We start from the raw sequence: 21,637 nt of genomic DNA, 5'->3' as shown, positions 1-21,637 counted from the left end.
CTTCAATTCTACTGTGAGAAACATTTTCCACATAACTACAGATCACTTGTTGTTATTCAGTAAAATTTTTTGTGCTATAAAAATCCCACTTTTTTTTCAGTAAAATAATCTGAAAACCCCCAACCTATAGCTGAACCTATCCTCATCTCACCCTGAGGGTTTCCTGTCCAAACTATTTCTAAATCTCACCCAAAGGTTTGGTTAAAGGTTAGCAGCCCTGTATTATATATCAAATAGTGTCTAATTAACCTCTGAGAGAAAAACATGGCTTCCGCTTTTCTCTATAACAGTTTCACTATAAATCATGAGAGTAAAGTCACTTAAAGGGACCATCCCTGCTGTTAGTTCTTCTTTCAATTGGTCGTTTTTTAATTGATTTCTTTTAAACTGAAATGCGTGGTCCGGCCTGGGTGTTTTTTTTCTCCGTTCCCCCGCGTGTCCAACCAAATCACGGATTTTCCCCACGTCATGACTCGTGGGTGGGAAGGAGAGGGTTTGAACCTTTGGATCGAGTCTGATGCGTTCACTGACTCGCCGCTGCGGGAGAATTCAGCTCCTCCGCTCCAGAGACAGCGCCCAGCTTACAGTCAGCAGTCATGTCCTTCATACTTATGAAGAAAAAGAAGTTTAAATTCAAAATAGACTTCGACTTGGAGGAGCTGTCCTCGGTTCCCTTCGTCAACGGAGTTTTATTTTGTAAAGTGAGACTGTTGGACGGAGGCTTTGCCCACAAGTCCTCTCGGTAAGGCTGCTCTTCTATTTATTGCTCATGAGCAAGTTACTAAGAATACAGCAAAATCTTTTTTTATTTTAAATGTGTTTGGTAGTTAATATTTTATGGAAAACGTCCCAGCATTTTGTTACTTAAATACACCAACTTGACATTATTGCAGCCAAAAAAAGTTGTTTGGTGTTAAGAAGAGTAGAGAAGTTTTTTTTCCCCTGAAGATCCACATATGTTTATAGAATGTTTGCTATAGATGGTTAAACTAGTTGCTTAGCAACAAGCCATGCAGCATCTGATGCTTTGGAAATATTTGAATCCCTTACATACATTTACCTAGGACTTTTTAGAACGTCAATTTTTGTATCTAAATATAAAAATATACTGAAAGTAAATAAATTAGGCCCAAAACAAGCAAATAAGTGATTTATATAGAGTTTTGCTTTCTTCTAGTTGATAAAAAAATAAGAAGTCCCACCTTTTGTACATATAAATTATAAGTGACATGTATTTTATTTGGGATAGTCTTGAAAACATTAAACATTAAATACAAACAATGCTTTAGATTTCTTTGGGTTTGCTTTGGATTAAAAAAACAATTTAGAAATCTATGATTTTTAGGAAGGTTATACATCAAGTAAATTTGAAATCAGTATTAATCTGGAAAAACCAGATTCCTTTATCAGGGAATTAAAACAGTAGCAATTCCTAACAGCTTAAAGTAGCAGCAGTTGGTTTTCAAAGCAGATTTCAGGGATGTCCAAGTTAGACACGTGTTGACATTTTGGGTTAAATCCTAATATGAACTCAAGGGAACAGAAAATAAAGTGGATCTTTTGTAAATCCCTGTTCCAACCAAGCTGACAGTAAAATGAAACCCTCTGGTAAAACATACACCATGAAACTCCTTATTCATCTACTTTGGTTAAAATTTGATGAGACAAACTCAACACAGGGATTGCATCCAGTCCCTGACACATTACCTTAGGGCCTCTATTTTTTATTTTTTTCACTAATGAAACCAAACTTCCTCATCTAACTTCCCTAAATTCCAAGTGAAATCCCAAAGGAAAGCTAAATGTAAAAAAAAAAATCCAAAGAAGCTCAGGACAACAAAATAAGTCTTTCAATTTTGTTTGTTGTTACTCGGATTTAAGCGGACCAGTGAGAGTCCACCACTTAGAGAGGCTTAATAGAGCAGCCTTTTTCTATATAACAGGAACTATTTATATTATAAAGGAAGCTCATCCAATCTTTCTACTGAATAAATATGTCCTTACAGTCAGTATACTCAGGAAACCAGCTATAGATGCAGAATATTTGCACTGGAAAAAAATCCAAATCTAGATAAGTAATTTTTACTTAAAATATGTGCATTTGTTCTTGGATTTAGGAGGTAAAAGAGACATTTAAAATAAGAAAACACAATTACATTGTCTTATTTCATGTGGATTTTATCTAATTATCTTATTTTAAGATTAAAAATACTCATTCCATTGGCAAACTCTCATTTCCTTACTCAAATTAAGGGTAAATACACATTTTTTAAAGCTTATTTCTAGGTCGTTTTTCCAGTGTGTGATTAGCTGTTCTGTTGGGGACAGTTTTTAAAATATCTTCTTGTCTCCCAGAGAGCCGGTCCAAGCCAACTGTGTCTACTGGAAGAAAAGGTTTTCTTTCATCTCTAAAATGAGCGCCAACGTAGAGACAGGAGTGCTGGACCCCTGCATGTGCCGAGTGTCTGTGAGAAAGGTATGGGACCACCAAGGCGAACTGAGGCTCAGGCACAACAAACCACGCTGTTAGTTTGTTTAAATGTCCAAACAGTGAGGAGAATAATAATTTTTTTGTTTTGTTTTTTTGTTTTTTCAGGAATTAAAAGGTGGAAAATCTTTTGCAAAGGTAATTTTTATCCTCTAAAATTTCAACTTTTTGCAGAAAAAGCAGCTATAAAATACTTAATACATTGGTAGGGTTTTGCAAGAGTATAAAGGAACAATTTCTTATGAATTTCTTTGGAGATTTTATCTCATTTTATTGTTGGGTGAGTTTTTATTACTTCCCTGTTGCTGGTTGATCAGTCAGTAAGTCAATATTGGACCCTTGTTAACTAATAACTTTAATGAGTGTCGAAGTGACTCGTCTCTGTTTGTGTTTTCCGCCTTTCAACATTCCTTTCCATAAAGCTGTAATCTCTGCACAAACAGACAGTTACTTATCAGCTGCTCTGAGATTTACGCTGTAGAATAAAAGCTGAACCCTGTTAAAAAAAAGAGTAGTTGTCAGAATTCAAAATGTTAAGGCAGCAAAGTTCAGCAACTTTTTTTAAGTTTAGAACATTGATTTAATCATTTAAGTTTAGCAAACCTTGAATTCTATGTTTTTTTAACTTGAAATGCTGCTTTTTCCCCCAATGTATTTGAAAGTAGGGCTAGGTTAGAAAAGGTAATGATTTAACTACAACTCTTAAAGATCTTATTTAAAAATCCTACTTTTTATTTAGAGCTTAATGTGCCTTGGTGGGTAGATGTGTCATCTATATTTTTACCAAAGCCTTTTTGTTTAGTTTTAGGGACAGAAACAGTCTGAGTTTTGAACTTCCAGCCTTTGCAAAAGCTGTGATCGCCAACCGCCAAGTAACTCCATGGTGGTTCTAATTCTGATAACTTAACAATAGGTCAACTTTTAACTTAAAAAAAATTTTTTTTATAATGATTTATTGTGTTTATTTCATGGCAGCATGTCTTCAGCCTTGATTTAAATTGTTAAAATTGAAGAAAGTGAGCTGAATCTTCACTTTTTAAAATAACAAACAACTCAAAGGTATAAGTATTGGTAACTTACTTGATAAAGTTAAAGATTGGAGTGAAAACACTTAAATTATTATCCCTATATTTAACACTTAGCTTTTCAGGTTTAGACAACTGCAAATAGTTTTTCAGCTCAAAAATTCTATTTTTTTTTATGTTTTTTTTTTTTTCATTGAAGCTAAAATGCCATTTTAATTCTTTGACCACTTTCAGCTTGGCTTTGCTGACTTGAACCTATCAGAGTTTGCTGGGTCTGGCAGCACGGTACGGCGGTGTTTACTGGAGGGATACAACACAAAGAACAGCAGACAGGACAACTCTATTCTAAAGGTACGGTGAGAATTTTTTATTTTTTTATTCATATCAGGATAAATTATGCTTAAAGGGTTAAATGTGTAGATGTATAAGAATGTTTTGCTAACAGTTGAACTGAAAATTGTCCTTTTTTAAATGTGTAGTTGCATTTAGTCAATGTTTCAGACAGGAAATTAGCAGAGAGGTGGGCTGCACTTCCAGGAAAACACCTACAATGGAAACTGTAACCTTTAGGGTCTCCATTGTAGGACTTTTCCTGGAAGTGCAGCCCACCTCTCTCTGCTAATTTCCAGTCTAAAACACTGACTAATTGTTAAAGGTTAGAGTCCAACCTAAAATGGTCACATCTAAACATAAGGGATGTTTATTTCAACCATGTAGTTTTTTAATTGGTAGGAAGTTTTTTAATTTGAATATATTTCCCATTCATTTTGTGCAGCACACAGGGTTCTCAGATTTGGAGATCTCATCTTTAATTTTCTGAACACATATGTTGTGATTTTGGACCATATAGCTGGAACTTTGGTCAGTCAAGTCATAAACCGATTAATTTTCTTTCTGATCTTCCAGGACATTTGGGTCAAATGATCACAATGTGCATAAAAACTTAAGTATCAGAAAAAAAGTTTTGGAACCTAAGAAGCAGCTTAAAATCCAACCTCTGAATCCTCTCGTCCTCGGCCCTCAAGAATTTGGGGAAATTAAAAGTTTAGTACTTTAATTTTATCTAAAAGTATTTTTAGATGCATTTCATCTAATATCAGTGGGGGTTAAAGTTTGTAATTGTGACCAGAAAAAATCTAAAATATTTTTTGATACCTGCTTCCAGTTTTAGTTTAAGGTATTGCAGTTTGTATATATGATATAATTTCCCCTTGTAAAGAGGAATTGTCAAACACTTCTATAGAAGAGCCAAAAATTCTACTTGAGTTTGTGACCAGAACTTCCTGGTTTTAAACCTTATAGAATAAAACTCTTGAAGTATATCCCATAAAATGCACTGGAAAAAATGTAAATCTAAATAAGTCATATTTTCTTATTTTAGTGCAGTTTTTCTTGAATTGAGGTTGTATGTGAGACCCTTTGCCAATGAAACAAGACAATTTACATTTAAAATAAGAAAAAACAAATTGCATTGTCTTATTCCAAGTACATATTGTCTATTTATCTTATTCTAAGAGTAAAAATCTTCATTACATTGGCTGATCATTTTATTTTCCTACTCAAATTAAAGGTAAATGTACTTGATTTAAGTCATATTTACTTATCTCTGGATCGTTTTGGTTATTTTCTTACCAGTGTTGTCAGACAGACTTCAGTGTGTGGAAAGGTTATTCTGCTCTGAGAACAGAGACATGTCAGAGCCTCTGGTGTGATCATCTGTCTGAGCCATGGGAAAGATTTTAATACATACATATTCTTGCTGAGTCATGAGGCTTCAAAAACCAAACTGTAATCTTATGAAAGCAACATTTACTCCAACGTCTTGATTCTGTCTTTTATCTCAACAATGTGTCTCTGTTCCAGGTTGTTATTTCTACACAGCTAATGTCTGGAGACCCCTGCTTTAAAACGTAAGTCTGAGTCTGTTATGAAGCCCTTACTTGTGCGTCAGCATCTCTAAAGGCTTCCAACGACAGTGGGTTTTACTCGTACAAAGGTCCTTCATTGACCACAGGGGGATTATTTTCATCACATCCTGTCTGTCACCTAAAAGCAAAAATAATCTCAAAGTAAAAAAAAAAATATTAAAATAAGTATATTTACACTTGAGTATGTAAATAAGATGATCTGCCAGCTAAATGAGTTCAATGGACTCACTTACCTGCTTAATTTAAGAAAGAAAATGCAGTTATTTAAAAAATAGCTTACTTAGATTTCTGGTTACTGCACACTCTACAATCAACATTAAAGTTGTAAAGTCCCTCCTATCTCAATCTCATCTAGGAGATAATAACACCTCACCCAGTTGTTTTTGTGCCCTACCTTAGTCAAAAGAAATACTTTCTACGTGATCAGACTGGCTCAGAGTACATATTCTGAGAGTATGTATTCATACTCTCTTAGTTTTAGAGGATATGATGTAACAAAAAAGCAAAAGCCCTCTTAATCTTTTCCTTTTTGTCCCCTTTCAAGTGTTGTTTAGTCTAAATACTACAGCGGTTGCCTTGGGGACAGCCGTAGCTTAGTCATTTATCCTCCCCTGTGTTAGTCACTGCATTGGGAGGGTTAATGATGCTCACCGACGGTGCCACATGCTTCTTCCTCTCTTTATTTTCTATTCATTCTGTCTCTAAACCACAGCTGTTGAAATGCAGGCTACACTCATAAGGTTGCTGTTACACAGATTTTTATTTAGCTGACATTTAATATTAACAGGATCCGGTATTATCAGGTAGGAAACATTAATTAAACCCATTTTTTTCTTCCTATGTATTTGTTTTGTTGGAACTCCCCAGAATGTGGGGGCATAATATCCTGAATGGATAGCAGATGTTGTCCGTCAGTCACTTCTCTGCTTTTGCTCTTGAGCCAAAATGGATTTTTAGGAAACAAACATCTGGTTGCTGGTTATGGGAAGAAAATATGCACGAGCCTATAGGCATACGCTTGTAGTTGAATTACATAAAGCCATATTTTGTTTATATGTGTACTGTAAATGCAGTCTGTTTACAGTGTAAAGCTCCTAAAGGCTCCTAAAGGTTCCATTTGTTGTGTTTACAGGAAACCTGATTGTCAAAACAAAATATTTGTTTACATTTGAATATATTGACATCTTAAAATTGTATTACTTGTAATTTTTTTAGAAAAATCCTGTTTAAGATGCCTTAAATAAACAGATTGAATGCTGTGTTTTAGAAACGAGTTGATCAGAATCTTTGGATGATGCTTATAAGGTGCTGCCTCTTACCTAATGTGAGGAAGAAGTGAATGGTACATACAGTAAAGGACATATTTTAAGTAACATTCCAGTTGTAGCATGGAGGTCCAAATTGAACCAGCATGCTAAAATAATATCATTTAAGTCCATCTTTTTTCACAAAAAATGTTTTATATCAAAAAGAAATATTAAGATCCTATGATGTATTTGTTTTCCTACCAATGACCTGTAATACTTAAAGGTATAGAGGAGGATTTTTGCGAGTTTTTGAAAATACCAGCCCTCTCCACTTTAAAAAGAAAAATGCACATGCTCAGCCCTGTACCTGCTCCTGCTCCTGAGAGGGAACGCCTATTAAATGTGTGCAAGAGCGTGCACAAGCCCATTTCTCCTCGTGCAAGCTCTTTTTAAAAGTTGCTGTATGCATTGCAAGCTTGTTTTCCAAAAGAAGATTTGCAATTTTTCCACTATGTCAGACTCTTCACCTGTGAGTGAAAATGGGGAAGAGGACGTAGGGCGGCCATCGTAAACATATGATCAGAAAGATTGACAATTAGGAAGACCACTTATTTGATGATCCACCTGGGAAAAACATCATCTTCTTCTATGCATTTAATATTTTGACCTGTACTGAAGTTGCTTTACTGGTTTGTGTCTTTGCTTTAGTCCACCATCGACAGCCATGACTCTGGGAATCCAACCGCGTGAGGCAGAGGGTCTCCTTGAGGACAGGAAAGGAGGCGACATGCATACATCACACTCAGTGACCGGTACTGGACATAATCACCCAATGAAAGACAAGATTTTCTTTGCATTAAAATAGAATCATGATAAGTAATTCGTTGTTCTTTTAGCAACTCCAACAAAGTCAGCATCAGTGCCAGAGGAGCTGATTGCGTTTTGCAGCTCAAGAACATCCAGCTATGCAAGTCAGCTCTCGAAACTTTCAGGTACCATAACAGCGATCCATGTTTCCTTGTTTTAAAGAGCAACATTCATGAGTTTTAATAGCAACTTATATTCTTACAGGTTATAGTTCAAATCATTCAAGTCTAACAGATCTGAGCCACAGACGAAGTGCTTCTGGAGGCTCTACCTCCACAGGCATCGGCAGCATCGATCCCAGTGACCAGCTGGGGGAGAGGGGAGAGAAAGAAAGCAGGAGCACGCCCCCTTCAACTGGCTCTCCAACTTGCTGTTCTACAGGTGAAAAAATGTCCACGCCCAACAGGACTTTCAGGTAAGACACATTGCTTATACCCCTTGTAAATAGATCTGTAACTAACATAGTCAGTTTACATACATCTGATCATAATTCTGTCGCATTCTGTGTGCTTTAAAAATGTAGAACACCTTTAAAACTTATGCTGTATGGAAAGCCTATATGCTGTTATTAACTGCAAATGTTCTTTTCTTCTTAGGCATCCTGTAAAACAGAACTCAGTGGAGAATCAGCTAAAGAGAGTTGATGCTACACGGGTAGACGCTTATGATATCATAGAGAAAATCCTGCAGGGCCAGGATTTCAGCCATGGCTTCTTGGATTCCAGTGCAGAGGGTGTGTATCTCTAATCCTGGTGTGGAAAATAGCTGAGCATCTTACTGCTGCGATCAAATTACTTTGAGCTGTTGACGTGCTGTGTCTCCACACACTCCAGGCAAAGATTGCAACACTTTATGGCTGTTTATCCCACGTTTATTTATTTGGTCTTTGACAAATCCGGAAAATGATCAGTTGAGCTGATATATGTTGAAAGATTCTCATCATTCTTACTTTTAATGTGAATGTGTTGCTACAGAGGAGGGGCTCAGCTTGTTTGTTGGACCCGGTGGGAGCACGGCTTTGGGAAGTCAACACATGAGGTGGGTGTGGTTATGTAACTGTGGACCGTGGCTGCCAAACACAGGCTATTTACTGTAAATATGAGAAAACGCAACTATGTCAGATAAGGGATCTTATATGGAAAGATTGCATCTAAAACATCTGAATTAATCTTTTGATGTTTGATGTGTAAAACATGCATGATAATCATTTTTTATATTTCACAGCATGATAGGTTTTCATGAAAAAGAATGCCACTTAGTCAGATCAGATAACGGCCCTCATTTCCAGCAAAGTAACCCAATGTAATATTCTTTTCCAGGGTCGTAACAGGAGCCTTTGAGCAGGTGGTCATCAAGCGGTAGGCTTTAATAGGAATTTGTCTTAAACGAGAGGAACTACCTCTCTGGAGCAATGCAGGTGCCAAACGAACTTACTCCTACTTACTCCTATCTGACTTTAGGAGGTTTTATTTCCCTTATGCAACATTTCCCGGTATGACCCCTGCAGGATCTGCTGGCTGTGAAAGCCCCCTGCTGTTCAAAACATGAAACTGAACAACATTATTAAAACTTTTTTTGCACCGATAACGGATTCTTTGTACTCTGTGAGGACACTCTGTACAAACTGTCAGCATTTAGCTCTCTGATAAAACCTCAAACAACAAAGATGTTTCTCAAATGCACGTCCATCTACCTTGATTTAACAGCAATATTGTTTCGGTTTCAGTGAGCTGTCAATCTCTCTGCACTGTACTGAGAGACTCTAATGTAGCATTAAGTCTTATTTTTAGCTCTTTGATTTAAAAAAAGAAAAGAAGAAAGCTTTGAAAGGGTGTAACTGTCAGAGATTCACAATGTTTTATACATAATGTTTCAATATGTTGATTTTTTGTTTTCTTCATAATAATTTCTAAAGGAAAGTGAATGAAAAACATTGTGTGCTCCTTTGGTTTTTTAGCCATAAGGCATACAAAACTGACAGTGAGATCCTTATTTACATGTATTGCACTATAGATACTTAAGAATAGCTCAGCCAAATAAAGCTGAATATCTCTCACCTGGTAGTGAATGAGGATGAAAAAACTGTAAAGATAACCAAACTGTTTTTGTTTCCTTTTTTTTTGTCATGCAGAAATATATGTGTTCATTATCTATAATAATGTGTATTTATGTTGGTTTGTTTTAGTACAGAAATGTATGTGATTGTTTTAAATACACTAGAGCTGAATGTATATGTTGATTAAAAAAAAAAAAAAAACACATGTCTGTAATTTATTCCATACTGTTTGTAAAGTTTGGCCCTACATTTCTGTAAAATCTTTTAAAATTAATTAAAATCAATTTCGATACAGTTTTTTCCCCTTAAAAACAACTTGTTGTCTTCTCTTTATTTACTTGCCAAAAACAATCTTATCATGGAGTCACACGAGGCATTAAATAGGGTTATTTTAAGTGAGTTGTTGTATTTAATTTTAGTTATATATTTTTTTTAGGTTTTTAATCATAATCCTCCTCTTTAATTGCTTACATTTTCAAACTATTGATAAGAACAGAACATTGCAGGGATTTCAAGAAACTGGGCTACAAACAGAGGAAGGATTGCCAAACAGAATCGCTTCAATGAGCTCTGCCATGCATGTGTTTACAGTACTACCCATATTACAGTATCTAACACATGTATGTTTGCCTCTCACATTTTTGTAAAAATTTTATATATTTTATATCTTCAGATATACCACTTTGCTAAACTATACATTTGTCAGTTTACAGCTTGTATAACTGTAAATGTTTTTTTCTACAGTTAAACACTAATATATAAATATAACCCACAGTGATATTTTTAGATATACTTTTATTTTCGCTAGGTTGAAAAGAGTTTTTTTTTTTTTTTTATCATTTGAACATTTCACCAATATATAAACAACCCTTAGAAGAAAAGCTTTCTGTTTTTCTTTGTTCAAAATGTAAAGAATTAAAATAAAATGGTTATTCTTTAAAAAAAATAAATTTAAAAAGTGTTTTTAAGGCCATGTTTTTAATCTCAAAACAAATTATCAAGCTGGATTGAGTGCAAAATGGCTCTATGGATTGTAAAAACTGCAGACCCCTGGCCTGTAGGTCAGAATCGCTCAAAAATCCCTCCTACTGAACAGCTGATCACCTGAGTTTATGTTGGCATGTCATTATGCTTAGCAAGGTTAGGATTTTTTCCCTTTAATTTAGAAAATATAGTATAAATAATACTCAGTCGTAATCCATACTTTTTCTGACTGTGTTTAAAAAAATAAAAATAAAAACAAAATGGAAAATCACTAAAATGACTGGTTGTTACCTTGGGATAGGAATAGGAAGATTTAATAGAGAATACATCATTGGAAAAACAAAACCATGTTCTGTTTCAGAAAAACTATAAAATGTTCAACATAAATACTGAGTTGATTTCATACAAAAATTTAATTGGGAACGTATTTGATGTCTTGAAAAACAATAAATTATGTTATATCTCTGTAAATAGGCTTTAATTACGCAGTTTGTGTTTACATGCTTTCATTTTTTAGTAGCATGCATTTGTAAAGCCTACCGGAAATACGTAGTAAAGAAGCTTTTATTTTTTAAATCCGGTGAAAACGTAACTGACGTTACAAGCTGTAGTTTACTGCACCATTCACGGTACATTTCCGGTTTCACCTCCTAGTAGCACTTTAGCTAATACGGCGGCGGGAAAGTCGCTGATACTATCTTTAATTCTAGCTTAACAAGAAATCGAGAGGGGGACATTTTAAAAGGAACGACGAGCCTTGCTTATAATTGATGGCTCAATAGTCGTACATACGCTAACCGTAAACAAAGTTTCACCGTGTGGGATTCAGCTAACATGGCTAACGTCGGCAACCAGCTACCAACGCAGGCCGTTAGCAAACCTCCGTCAGGGAAACATGGGAACGTATTGCCCCTGTGGGGCAACGAAAAGACTATGAACCTCAATCCAATGATTCTTACGAATGTGCTTTCTTCGCCGTATTTCAAAGTCCAGCTGTATGAGTTAAAGACCTACCATGAAGTCGTGGACGAAATCTATTTCAAGGTAACGTCAACGTCGGCTAATGCTAAGCCGCATGCTAGTTAGGTAACCATACCCGCTCGGTGATGCATTCATTGTGAAATATACAGTAGGCAATGTGTTATTTAACAAACAGGAGTCAGATTAAGAGGTTTAACGTTTTTTTTTTTTTGTAATAGGTGTTAGATAGCCTGCTGTTCTTATATTTTAAGTGTGTGTAAACGACACACTCAAAGTATAGTAGTATTTCTGCATACGATGTAATTACGACCCTGTTATAAAGTATTATTTATAAACAAACCAAGTTCTACCTTACCTAAGTTTGCCTAATACCACTGTTGACCCACAATATTGAGTGTGTTTTTTAATTAGAGCTGGATCTCTGGGTGAATTCTGTTGTTATTCTAATTATGCATTTTAATTAAACTCTCAAGACACTTTTATTTTCCTATTAACAACTTTATTTTTTTTAAAAGCTCTTCTTGCAAGGTGTATATTGGTGACTCATAAATAACAAAATATGGATCCTTTTAATTATCATTTTTGTAAAAAAAAATAAATAAATAAGTTTTTTTTCACATAGGCATCATCACACACAGGAAATAATGTAAATACCTCAAAAATAATGATAAATGAAACAGTTGTGTGCTGAGCAGTTAAAGCATGTTTAATTACATATTTTCCATTGGCCATATATGGGACATCCCAGGGTCTAGTTTTCAACTACAGTGTCTGTTTAAACACACATTTTGATGGTGAAGTAAAGTGTTCAGCTAGATGGGGATTATTTTTCAGCAGAAATATAAATAGTTCTGTTTGTGCCTTTAGGTGACTCACATTGAGCCTTGGGAAAAGGGGAGCAGAAAGACTGCAGGCCAAACCGGAATGTGCGGAGGGGTAAGTGAGAAGTACGTGCTTTTTATATTCCCCACATTTTGCTTCGTCTTGTATTTCACATGAGGGAAGAAAAACAAAAAAGGTCTGACAAATTTGTTACGTTTATTTAAGGTTTGATGTCATTTATAAGTCAAATTGTATGTCCTGTAATATATTTGACAATGCTGAAAGGACTTTACAAAGGTAGCTGTTTTAAAAAAACATGCATTTTCAACCCTGTCCTTTTTTTTTTATCTCGCTAGGTGCGTGGAGTTGGCACTGGTGGCATTGTATCTACTGCTTTCTGTCTTCTTTACAAACTCTTTACTCTCAAACTAACACGCAAACAGGTGATGGGTCTTATCACTCACACAGACTCCCCGTACATCAGGGCACTTGGATTCATGTATATAAGGTATGAGTCTTAGCTTTGCTCACAGGTTACGTTGAATTGAACTAATCTTTTGTCATTACATCCCTTGTCAGCTCAAATTCTTTAAGTTCTATAAAACTACGGATAAAAACAAAACCATTGAGGAAAAAAATTTAACAAAACAAAAGTTGTAAAAAGCTTGATTTTGACTTGTGGGTTTGGTATTTGTGTTTCAGATATACGCAGCCTCCAACAGATTTATTAGATTGGTATAATGACTTCCTGGATGATGAGGAGGTATGTCACCCCGGGTAATAATTTAAATTTATTTTGTCTTTTAGTCCATCCTCAGTGAGATAATGTCCCTTTTAAAGCTAACTGTCCACCCCCTTATTGTGATGCTCATAGCTGATTTTTCACCTTTGCTTTCATTTGGCTTAATTTTGTTTCCTCCCCCCCCAACTTATGTTCCCTGAGCCTGAGTAGCTAGGTTACTTGCTCACTTCTCTGCTGCTGTTTATTTCCCAGGGTAAGTACAACAATGATGCAGAATAAATAAATTCAAATGAAAAAAATGCCTTTTTGTTTTATCTATATCTATTCGTATCAGGACTTGTTGCACAAAAGGAATTTGGAATATGTAGGACTATGTTAACTTGAAAACATTTAATGTTTAATAAAAAAATATATATATAAAAAAAAATATTTAATGAGTTTATGAGATTTATTAAGGCTAGTTTTTGGTTAGAAAAAGCAGAATCTGGTCCAAAGCTGTGCAACCAGGCCTTTCCATGTGTTGTTGCTTTTTATTTGAACTGCTCACTCCTTGAAGTCCTACCCAACATGTTAATTCCCCTGTTTTTTTCTTTAGATGCCCATTGTGCAGCAGGTGAATTGGAAATTGTATCTCAGCACTGTTGGTTTGCGTGAGTGCAAAGCAGCTGTTCTCTACCATATAAAATTCATATCTACTCATCTTGAGTCCAGTAAACCCCCCCTGCTATAATCTGTGCTTACACTGTGAGCAGTTTTTAATCCTCCAAGGTTCAAAATGCTTTTGGGAAACAACAAAAAGAAGCAGAGTCTTCTTTTTCTTTCTCCCTACAGCACATTAGCATTAGATTATTCCTTCCTTTTTGGGGAAAATCCTTTTTTTAGGAGGGGCCCTTTAAAAATGTGGTGAATTGTTATTAGAGCTCACACTGTTAATACAGACTACAGGAATTCTGACAGGTTAGATGAGTCAATTCTTGTTATGTTCATGTTTGTGTTTCCTCTGTTAAAGATAAATATCAAAGATTAAGCTAGATGAACAGAGGTGAAGGTTCAGTACTTGGTCATCACAAATATAATTTTGTTGTGAGTCATTATTTTAAAAGGAAACCTTTATGGTTTTTAGTTATGTGTGTTAACTCTTTGTTTTATATGTCTCCCCCCATCAATGTTTCATTATAGGAGCTTGATGTTAAAGCTGGTGGCGGCTGTGTTATGACCATTGGAGAGATGCTACGCTCCTTCATGACCAAATTGGAATGGTTCTCCACCCTGTTTCCCCGAATCCCAGTTCCTGTTCAAAAGGCCATTGATCAGCAGATGAAGGCTAGGCCACGCAAGGTGGTCCAGAAGGAACCGGAGGAGGAAGCAGAGTCAGAGAGACAAGGGGAACGACGAGGCTCCAGGTAGCTAGTTTTTTTTTTTTTTTTTTTTTTTTCCCCTCACCTTTAAAAACACATCCAACCTCCCCAAACAGCAATAGGAGCATAATCCTGATTAACTGAATGCACTGATAATGTTTTGAGATGGACTTTATCACTTAAAAACGCGTTAAAACTACTTTTCCAACTCATCAAAGTAAATAAGAGAGCCAATTTGTCTTAACTTTGTGCAGAAATTCTGTTGCTCTGCCTCATGGCACTGCTTACTAATGAGAAGTAGTCTTTTCTTTGCTGGGCAAGCCCAAGTTGATTCATCCTTTCTCAAAAATTTCCAGTAATGTTCCTAAATAAAGTGCTAAATACAGTGAGCTTTAGTGGCGCTAACTCTGTTGATGAGGTTCAGTGCAGGGTTTCCACGGGTCATTAAAAATCATTAAATAATTATTTTTTTAAATTAAGGCCTGATTTGGCATTAAAATTCACTAAATGCGATGATTTTGGCATTTAAAATGCTTTATTTAGAAAAAAAAAAGTTTATTAAAGCAATTTATTAAACAATATATATATTTGCAAATATATCGCAATATATTTGCACGGAACTGTTTCTGGTTGATCAGGAATGTTCGTAAAAGAAGCTTGCTGCAGAGAAAAGGCTAGAGAATGGGGAAAATGATCATTTAAACCAAAGTGGCTGGAAATCTAGGAATTGCAGCCTGCCGACGGAAAAGATGAAGGAATTTGCCGTATATATGAGAGTCATGGGTATTTGTTGATGGCATTAAAATTATTTCTAAGAGCATTAAAAGAGCATTAAAAATCGTTAAATTAGAGTTAATCATTCCTGTATAAACCCTGCAGTGACAAGTTAGCAGTTTCCCCCCTCAGGCCTTAGATCATGGATGAGTAACTCCAACCCCTGAAGGATGGTATCCTCCAGCTTTAAGATGTGTCTTTGGTCCAGCACATCAGAATCAAACGTCTAAATACGTCCTCAGTCTGCAGGTTGTCCAGAGTACTGGTAATCTAATTATTATATTCAGGTGTGTTGGAGCAGGGACCCAACTAAAAGTGTCAGTACATTGGCCCTTGTTATGATTATTAGGTGATATGTATCGGCGATGCGAACAGCAACTTTTAAACAATGTGCACAAGGAGTAACGGGCTCGTCGATGCACTTGCAAGTGTTTGATAGGCGGTCCCTCCCGGGAGCGGGTACAGGGTCGTGCATGTGCCCAGGAAAATATTGAGTACAATAACCATCTTGACCTCCATTTCTAAATGGGAGAGAGATAATTTATTAATGATTAACAGATAGTTTATTAATGTAATAATAATGTATAAACTGTATTTCAACCATTTCTAAAAGGCTAATAGATCATATTGACCTGGCGTGTTTGCCCTGATGTTAGTCGGTTTAATATCTTAATTTAAATATTTACCTTTCTTAAATAGTTTAAATGCAGCTTAAAAATGTATCAAACATTAATAAACTATTAAGTCTTTAATACATGGTTTCTTTACCATTTATAGATGATTGTTTTGGTTGTTATTGTAAACTGTACCCAAATATTTAATACTCAACACCATTTTTCAATAATATTTGATAAAAAAAAATGTAATTAGAAACATGCAAAAGACCGTTTTCAATCACATTTTCAGTTTGTCATCTTCACAAAGCCTTGGTTTATTAGCTGAACTTTTAGGTTTCTTGAAATAGAAAAAAATAGTTTAATTCCTAGGGGATAACGTTCCCATTAATACCACTTCTCTATTAAAATCCATTTGATAGTGATCTTAAGGTAATGAAATTCACTGTGAAACACAATTTTGACCTATTAGGTCTGAGCTACAATCATCTACATTCAACAAACTTAAAATGTGTCACTTGAATTCAATAAATCTCTACATTAGTTTGACTTTGAATTGCTTCTCCTCATCAGAACACCAAGACGGACTCCGAGTCCTAAAAGGTCACCCAAACGGTCGAGAAGCAGGAGCCACCACCGTGAGAGGGAACGCCACGGGCCGAGCTTTGACAGAGAGCTGGAGAGAGAGCGGGACCGGCAGAGGAAGGAGAGGGACGGAAGGGACAGAGACAGGGAGAGGGGGGACAGGGAAAGACGGAGATCACGTAGTGCAGACAGGAACAGGGAACGCAAAAGAAGTCGCAGCGGCAGCAGAGAAAGGAGGAGCGAACGCAGGGAGAAGGAAAGAGATGGAGAAGATAGGAGCAGGAAGAAGGACAGGGATCACCACAAGGACAGGGGCTCTGAGAGGGAGAGGTCCAGAGACAGGAAGAGCAGAACAGAGAACGACGACCGGAGGCACAAAGACGATAGAGACAGACACAGGGAAGACAGGAAGGCCAAAAGGTCGAGTCGGAGCAGAAGCAGAGAAAGGAGGCATAAGAGCAGCGCAGAGGAAAAGGTCAGGAAGAGAGATCGCAGCCACAGCAAAGAGCGGGAAAGAGAGCGCTCCCACAAACGTAGCCGCAGCAAAGAGAGGAGTCGCCACCAGCGAGATTCCAGCAATGAGCATAGTAGTAAACACGGTGAACGGAAAAGAAGCCAGAGTGCTGAGTAAAGGCAGCAAGGTTTCTACTTGAATGATTATCTTCCTCCTCTTCGATCAGCTGTCTGGTCAGCGATGTGCCCAAAGTGAAGGAGCATTAGCAGGCAGGGTTAGCATCAGGGCTCATCTTTGGCCAAACGTAATGTTGGTTCCCTTCTGTTTTCAGATGTTTCACTCCCTGTTAGAGTATTGGTAGTCCTCATTTAAACTCTGTACAGTAAGAAAAATGGCATTTTAATTTTCTACGATTCTTGTTTTGCTCCAAGAAGTGGGTTTGTACATACTGTCTAAGACGTGTCTACACTGCCTTTGGACCGTAGTGGTTGTGAAGGTTCGCCTCTGTACTGTCAGCATATTCTAGATGTAAATCATAGCAGGTTATCGGTTCCATTTTCAGCTTTCGCTGAAGCACGGTTTGAATCCAGAGGTGGAGATTAACCAGTCTGTCCATGAGCATTAGTAGACAGTCCAGGAATGTTTTTATCCTCTGAAGGACAGATTTATTTTTACCACACACTTGATCCCTGCTTGTGTTGTCTGAGTTATTCTCTGTTGCATTTTGTTTTCTAATAAAAACCTTTTACAAATTAATTTTCTGCTGTTGGTGTATAAACAAAAACATGAATTGTTACCTCACTGTAGCATTTAAAGATATCTAATATGTTGGCATCTAAAAGCTATCAATACCTAGTTCAAAAGGGAAGGAATGAATTTCAGGTAAGGCAAGTATTTTAATTTTTTATTTTAGCATATTTTAAAGGCAAGACGATTCAAACTAAATCCTCAGGACAGGAAAAAAGAATGAAACTGCAAGATTAGGATTATATAAAAAAAAATGAAATGAAGAAGATAATGGAACCCAAATTAGGTTTTATGTCAAAAGCTGCTCCTAACTTGTTTTTTATCTTAAAACAACAGGTGTCGGTATTTTTACAGTTTTCTGAATATTGTTAGACCCTCAGATGAAATATAATCTGAATTTAATCCAGAAGATCTGCAGGCTAATTAAACTAAATGAAACAGTGTTTCTTGGAAAAGAAAAACATTGATTCCATTTAAGATATTTTCATTTTAATAAGAATGGCGTAAAATGATTGAGATTTATTAAAATACATTTCACATTAGTGCATCTCATGTTAACACATGTTGACATCAATTAGCAAGGCCATGTAGCACTTACATAGAAAAGGCGAAAATTAAGCTTTTTTTTATCAATATTAAAGTTTAAACCAACAGAAGTTATACAAGCAGGTTTCTATCATGCATCTAAGCAAAAGTGTGAAATTTAGTTTTAAAAAGTAAAACTACCCACAGATTTTTCCAGCTATTTGATCTACAGTCATTGCAGTCAGGCTACAGGATATGTCACATTTAGTGTGCTTCCACTTGATCAACCATGACATTTTCCTACGTGGACCTGCTTTATGAAGCTTTATCCAAACAAACAGCTGGAAGCATTTACTGTGTCATCAGCTGGTCTGTTTGCACACACACAGGCTCTGACTCTGGTCCACCTTTCTCTGCAGTCACTGCCAAGACTGAGAAACAGTAAGCAGAGTTGGGGCTCAGGTCGCTGAGGGTGATGCTCTCCCCAAACACGGTGAGTTGTTGGTTGTCCTTTGAGCTTCCTGGCTTCCTGATCAGCAGGTTATAGAAGGAAGCATCCTCCACTGGTGACCACCGGAGCGAAATTATTGCTGGTGAGGTTTGCGTCACCTCCAGCAGCAGAGTAGAGATGTTTCCTAAAGAAGGAAAGGAATCAAAGATGGCAGATTTAACCAAAAGATTATCATTGTTTTGTAAATTCAGACTAAAAGCTACTGAAAGGTTCATCTTTTTTATTAAAATATAAACAAAAGCTACATTTATTTCAGCAGTTCAATTCAAAATGGAACATTCACATGTGTATTATATGTATATGCATTTACATTCAGTTGTTTGTTTTTCTGATGACAGCTTAAAGTTCATAAAAAAAAACCAAATCCATTTAATTGAATTACATGATTATGTCAGATTAACCAAACTTTGGTTTTATAATACAATGATGTTTGCTCAATTAAAAGTATATCAATTAAATAGGGTTTTTTATGGCTCCTTTTGTAAAAAAAAAAAAAAATGACTGCATCAGCACAGCGGGGCATTGAGAAGATCAACCTGCAGCCCTGCTGTTGGAGGAGTCTGGCCTGCTGTCTCTATATCTTACTATTGACAATATTTCAAAATATAATCCTCACAGCAGTTGGAAACTTCACACTAGTCCTAAAGTGAGTTAGATACGTAGACAACTGCCTTTTAATTTTCTCCAAACTTTGGAAGTTTAATTCCAAATGCAAGGAATGCGTTGGTATTAGCCCATCAATGGATCCATCTCTAAAATGTCATGCTAACCCTTTAATTCTTGTTTTACACTCTTTCAATTAATGCAGTCATGACTGGTGCCGTGTGCACCATAATCTACCAGACTTTTCTTTTCCACTCAACTTTTCATTATTATGCTTGTGATCAGCCAGCTTCTCACAAAATAACTTCATTTTTGTTTTCTAATCAACTAAGAAAAGTCTAGTCTGTTGTATTACATCCAGCAAATGTAAACGAACCGTTTGCTGCCACTTGTTCCATGAGACCTCTCCTCCTGCGCTCAGAAACTAAAGAGAAGAAAATAATCTCAGTGATTGTTTTTAATAATTCAAATATGCATGTATATGCGGTGTTAGTTCCCACCTTTTACGACATTTTCAGGTTGACTTTCCCCTGCATCGTTGCTGGCTGTGACCACCAGGCTGCTGGGGGACATGATGGGCAGGGAACAGGACAGCTCTACAGTGGTGCACAGCTGCATTTTAGGCGACACGCTGGCATCGTACACGGTGTACGTGGTGGCAAACACTGAGGAGTTCCAGGCAACGGTGATGAAGGAGGCGTTACTGTTGTACTTCACTCCTGATGGTGGACAAGGAGCTGTGAGAGGGGAAAAAAAATAGTAGTTAAAGGTGTGCGCTTGAAATAAATCCTTTGTCAGGTAGAAGACGACAACATTCTATATAACCTGCTAAGTACTACTAACTTCACTTCACTTTCACTTTATTTTTTAGCAAATAATCCAACATTAAACATCTAAACAACAATATCAAAACAAAAACAACAATTTACCAAAAAAAAAAAAGGAATAGGCTGAAGTAAAGCTTATTATTGCCTACCCTGGTTTATACTTGCAACCTTTACAACTTAGCAGGTTCTTTACTGCGTATATAAATATTCAAATCTACATAACATAGGATTTTATCATTTTACATTTTAAAGCCCTTTTAAAATTCACCAAAAAAGGACATAACTTTAAATCATCATTCAAATCATTCCAAATTTTCACACCAATAACTGAAACACATGTAGACTTTATCTGGCTCTTCTCTTTTGCACATTCAAATATAAACAAACCTCGCAAATTATATTTATTCTCTCTTAACTTAGATCATTTCTGAATACTAGAAGGAAGACTTTTGTTCACTGCTTTATGCATTATTTCCAGTATTTTTATATAAACAATGTCTTTGAATTTTAATGTGTTGCTTTGAATGAAGAGTTTATCAGTATCCCACCTTATTAATAAGCCTCATATCTTTTTTTGCAACTTAACTAATTTATCAATAATTGCTTTATTAACTAATTATATAAGTGTAAATTACAGGTTTAATACACAGAAACTAATATCTAGCCTATAAAATATTACAATGCATTTCCTTTAGGAGATATGAAATGGTTTTAAACAGTCCTAAAAAAAAAATTAGCATTTGGAAATAATATTTCGTATTGAGTTCAGCGAGCTACATTTATTATAAAGGATAATCTTGACTCTCAACTTAAAAAAAAAAAAGTCTCATTCAACCTTAAAGTGTGAATTTTGTCTACCTGTTGTCCCGTTGAGGGGTACTGATATGCCGCTCATGCCTGCATCATTTCTGCTCTGCAGCGTGGCGACATAAGAAGAACTGCAGGGAAGAGGGAACTCAAAGTATGTCACGCTGGTCCAGTAGGAGGAGAGCTCAAACAGAGCCTGGCTGTCTCCCAGCAGACTTCCTGTCAAGGTCAGCATGTACTCTGTATCTGCACAGCTGATCTCCGTCCAGCTGAAGTGCAACATCTCGATCTCCATCTCAATTGGCATCAGCCTCATCTTGACATCTTGAGGAGGGCAAGGAACTGCATGGGATATAGGTGATGGTTAATGGTCTAATTTAGCTAAATATATAAGCTCTTTAAGAGAAGCAGCATGCTGGACTTTTACCTCCTGCAATCTGCACAGGGTCACTAAAGGAGCTGTTGCATGTTCCATCTGAGACCTGCACAGAAAAATTGTAAACTGTTCCACAGACAAGTCCGTTGATGGTACAACCAGGCTCTGCGCTGTGACAGTGGAGCCTGTCTCCGTTTTCAGCTTCAGCGTATCCATAATAGTCTGCAGGGTTATTATCACTGGGCGTCCATGTTAGCATCACAGACCGATTGGCACAGTGGAACGTCGTGGAGAGTACCCTCAGCTGGCAGGGGCC

General features: G+C 36.5%; 3 protein-coding genes across 5 annotated transcripts in view; 2 read left to right on the top strand and 1 right to left on the bottom strand.

Annotated features, from left to right (window-relative positions):
- Positions 1-456: 456 nt before the first annotated feature.
- On the top strand, positions 457-9,803 carry LOC119773042 (protein FAM102B-like). The gene is made up of 11 exons (XM_038269857.1): positions 457-742; positions 2,356-2,476; positions 2,597-2,626; positions 3,748-3,864; positions 5,377-5,423; positions 7,397-7,500; positions 7,585-7,680; positions 7,760-7,970; positions 8,152-8,288; positions 8,530-8,593; positions 8,875-9,803. Exons 1-11 carry the CDS (start codon positions 597-599, stop codon positions 8,915-8,917), a joined length of 1,116 nt encoding a protein of 371 aa, XP_038125785.1. The 5' UTR covers positions 457-596; the 3' UTR covers positions 8,918-9,803.
- A 1,401-nt stretch (positions 9,804-11,204) lies between these two features.
- prpf38b (pre-mRNA processing factor 38B) lies at positions 11,205-17,681 on the top strand. 2 transcript variants are annotated; one of them, XM_038269833.1, is made up of 7 exons: positions 11,205-11,639; positions 12,444-12,512; positions 12,755-12,906; positions 13,101-13,175; positions 13,735-13,753; positions 14,320-14,543; positions 16,460-17,681. In XM_038269833.1, the coding sequence occupies exons 1-7, from the start codon at positions 11,430-11,432 to the stop codon at positions 17,100-17,102; spliced, it is 1,392 nt and encodes a 463-aa protein (XP_038125761.1). In that variant the 5' UTR covers positions 11,205-11,429; the 3' UTR covers positions 17,103-17,681. The 2 variants fall into 2 exon arrangements, with proteins under 2 accessions (XP_038125761.1, XP_038125771.1); XM_038269843.1 differs by lacking the exon at positions 13,735-13,753 and having other exon boundaries at positions 11,206-11,639; positions 13,101-13,161.
- A 458-nt stretch (positions 17,682-18,139) lies between these two features.
- LOC119773023 overlaps positions 18,140-21,637 on the bottom strand; it is a 34,057-nt gene continuing 30,559 nt past the window's right edge. For both annotated transcript variants that reach the window (XM_038269810.1, XM_038269819.1), the window contains exons 42-46: positions 21,373-21,636; positions 20,997-21,287; positions 19,812-20,048; positions 19,688-19,735; positions 18,140-18,832 (exon numbers count right to left, since the gene is read on the bottom strand). In XM_038269810.1, the coding sequence (XP_038125738.1) occupies positions 18,549-18,832; positions 19,688-19,735; positions 19,812-20,048; positions 20,997-21,287; positions 21,373-21,636 (1,124 nt within the window). In that variant the 3' untranslated portion in view covers positions 18,140-18,548. The remainder of the gene's footprint in view (positions 18,833-19,687; positions 19,736-19,811; positions 20,049-20,996; positions 21,288-21,372; position 21,637) is intronic.

This window comes from Cyprinodon tularosa, unplaced genomic scaffold, assembly GCF_016077235.1.
Source record: "Cyprinodon tularosa strain WSP-4 unplaced genomic scaffold, ASM1607723v1 ctg12, whole genome shotgun sequence".
NCBI lineage: Eukaryota > Metazoa > Chordata > Actinopteri > Cyprinodontiformes > Cyprinodontidae > Cyprinodon > Cyprinodon tularosa.
Note: the sequence above shows the minus strand (reverse complement) of the source record. Positions and strands in the feature narration are given on the sequence as shown.

Coding starts and splice junctions, on each gene's coding strand:
- LOC119773042 (XM_038269857.1), top strand. CDS start 597: ATGTCCTTCATACTTATGAAGAAAAAGAAGTTTAAATTCAAAATAGAC. Junction 2,477..2,596: donor GCCGAGTGTCTGTGAGAAAG/GTATGGGACCAC, acceptor TTGTTTTTTCAG/GAATTAAAAGGTGGAAAATC. Junction 7,681..7,759: donor TCAGCTCTCGAAACTTTCAG/GTACCATAACAG, acceptor ATATTCTTACAG/GTTATAGTTCAAATCATTCA.
- prpf38b (XM_038269833.1), top strand. CDS start 11,430: ATGGCTAACGTCGGCAACCAGCTACCAACGCAGGCCGTTAGCAAACCT. Junction 12,907..13,100: donor CTTGGATTCATGTATATAAG/GTATGAGTCTTA, acceptor TTTGTGTTTCAG/ATATACGCAGCCTCCAACAG. Junction 14,544..16,459: donor GGGGAACGACGAGGCTCCAG/GTAGCTAGTTTT, acceptor TCTCCTCATCAG/AACACCAAGACGGACTCCGA.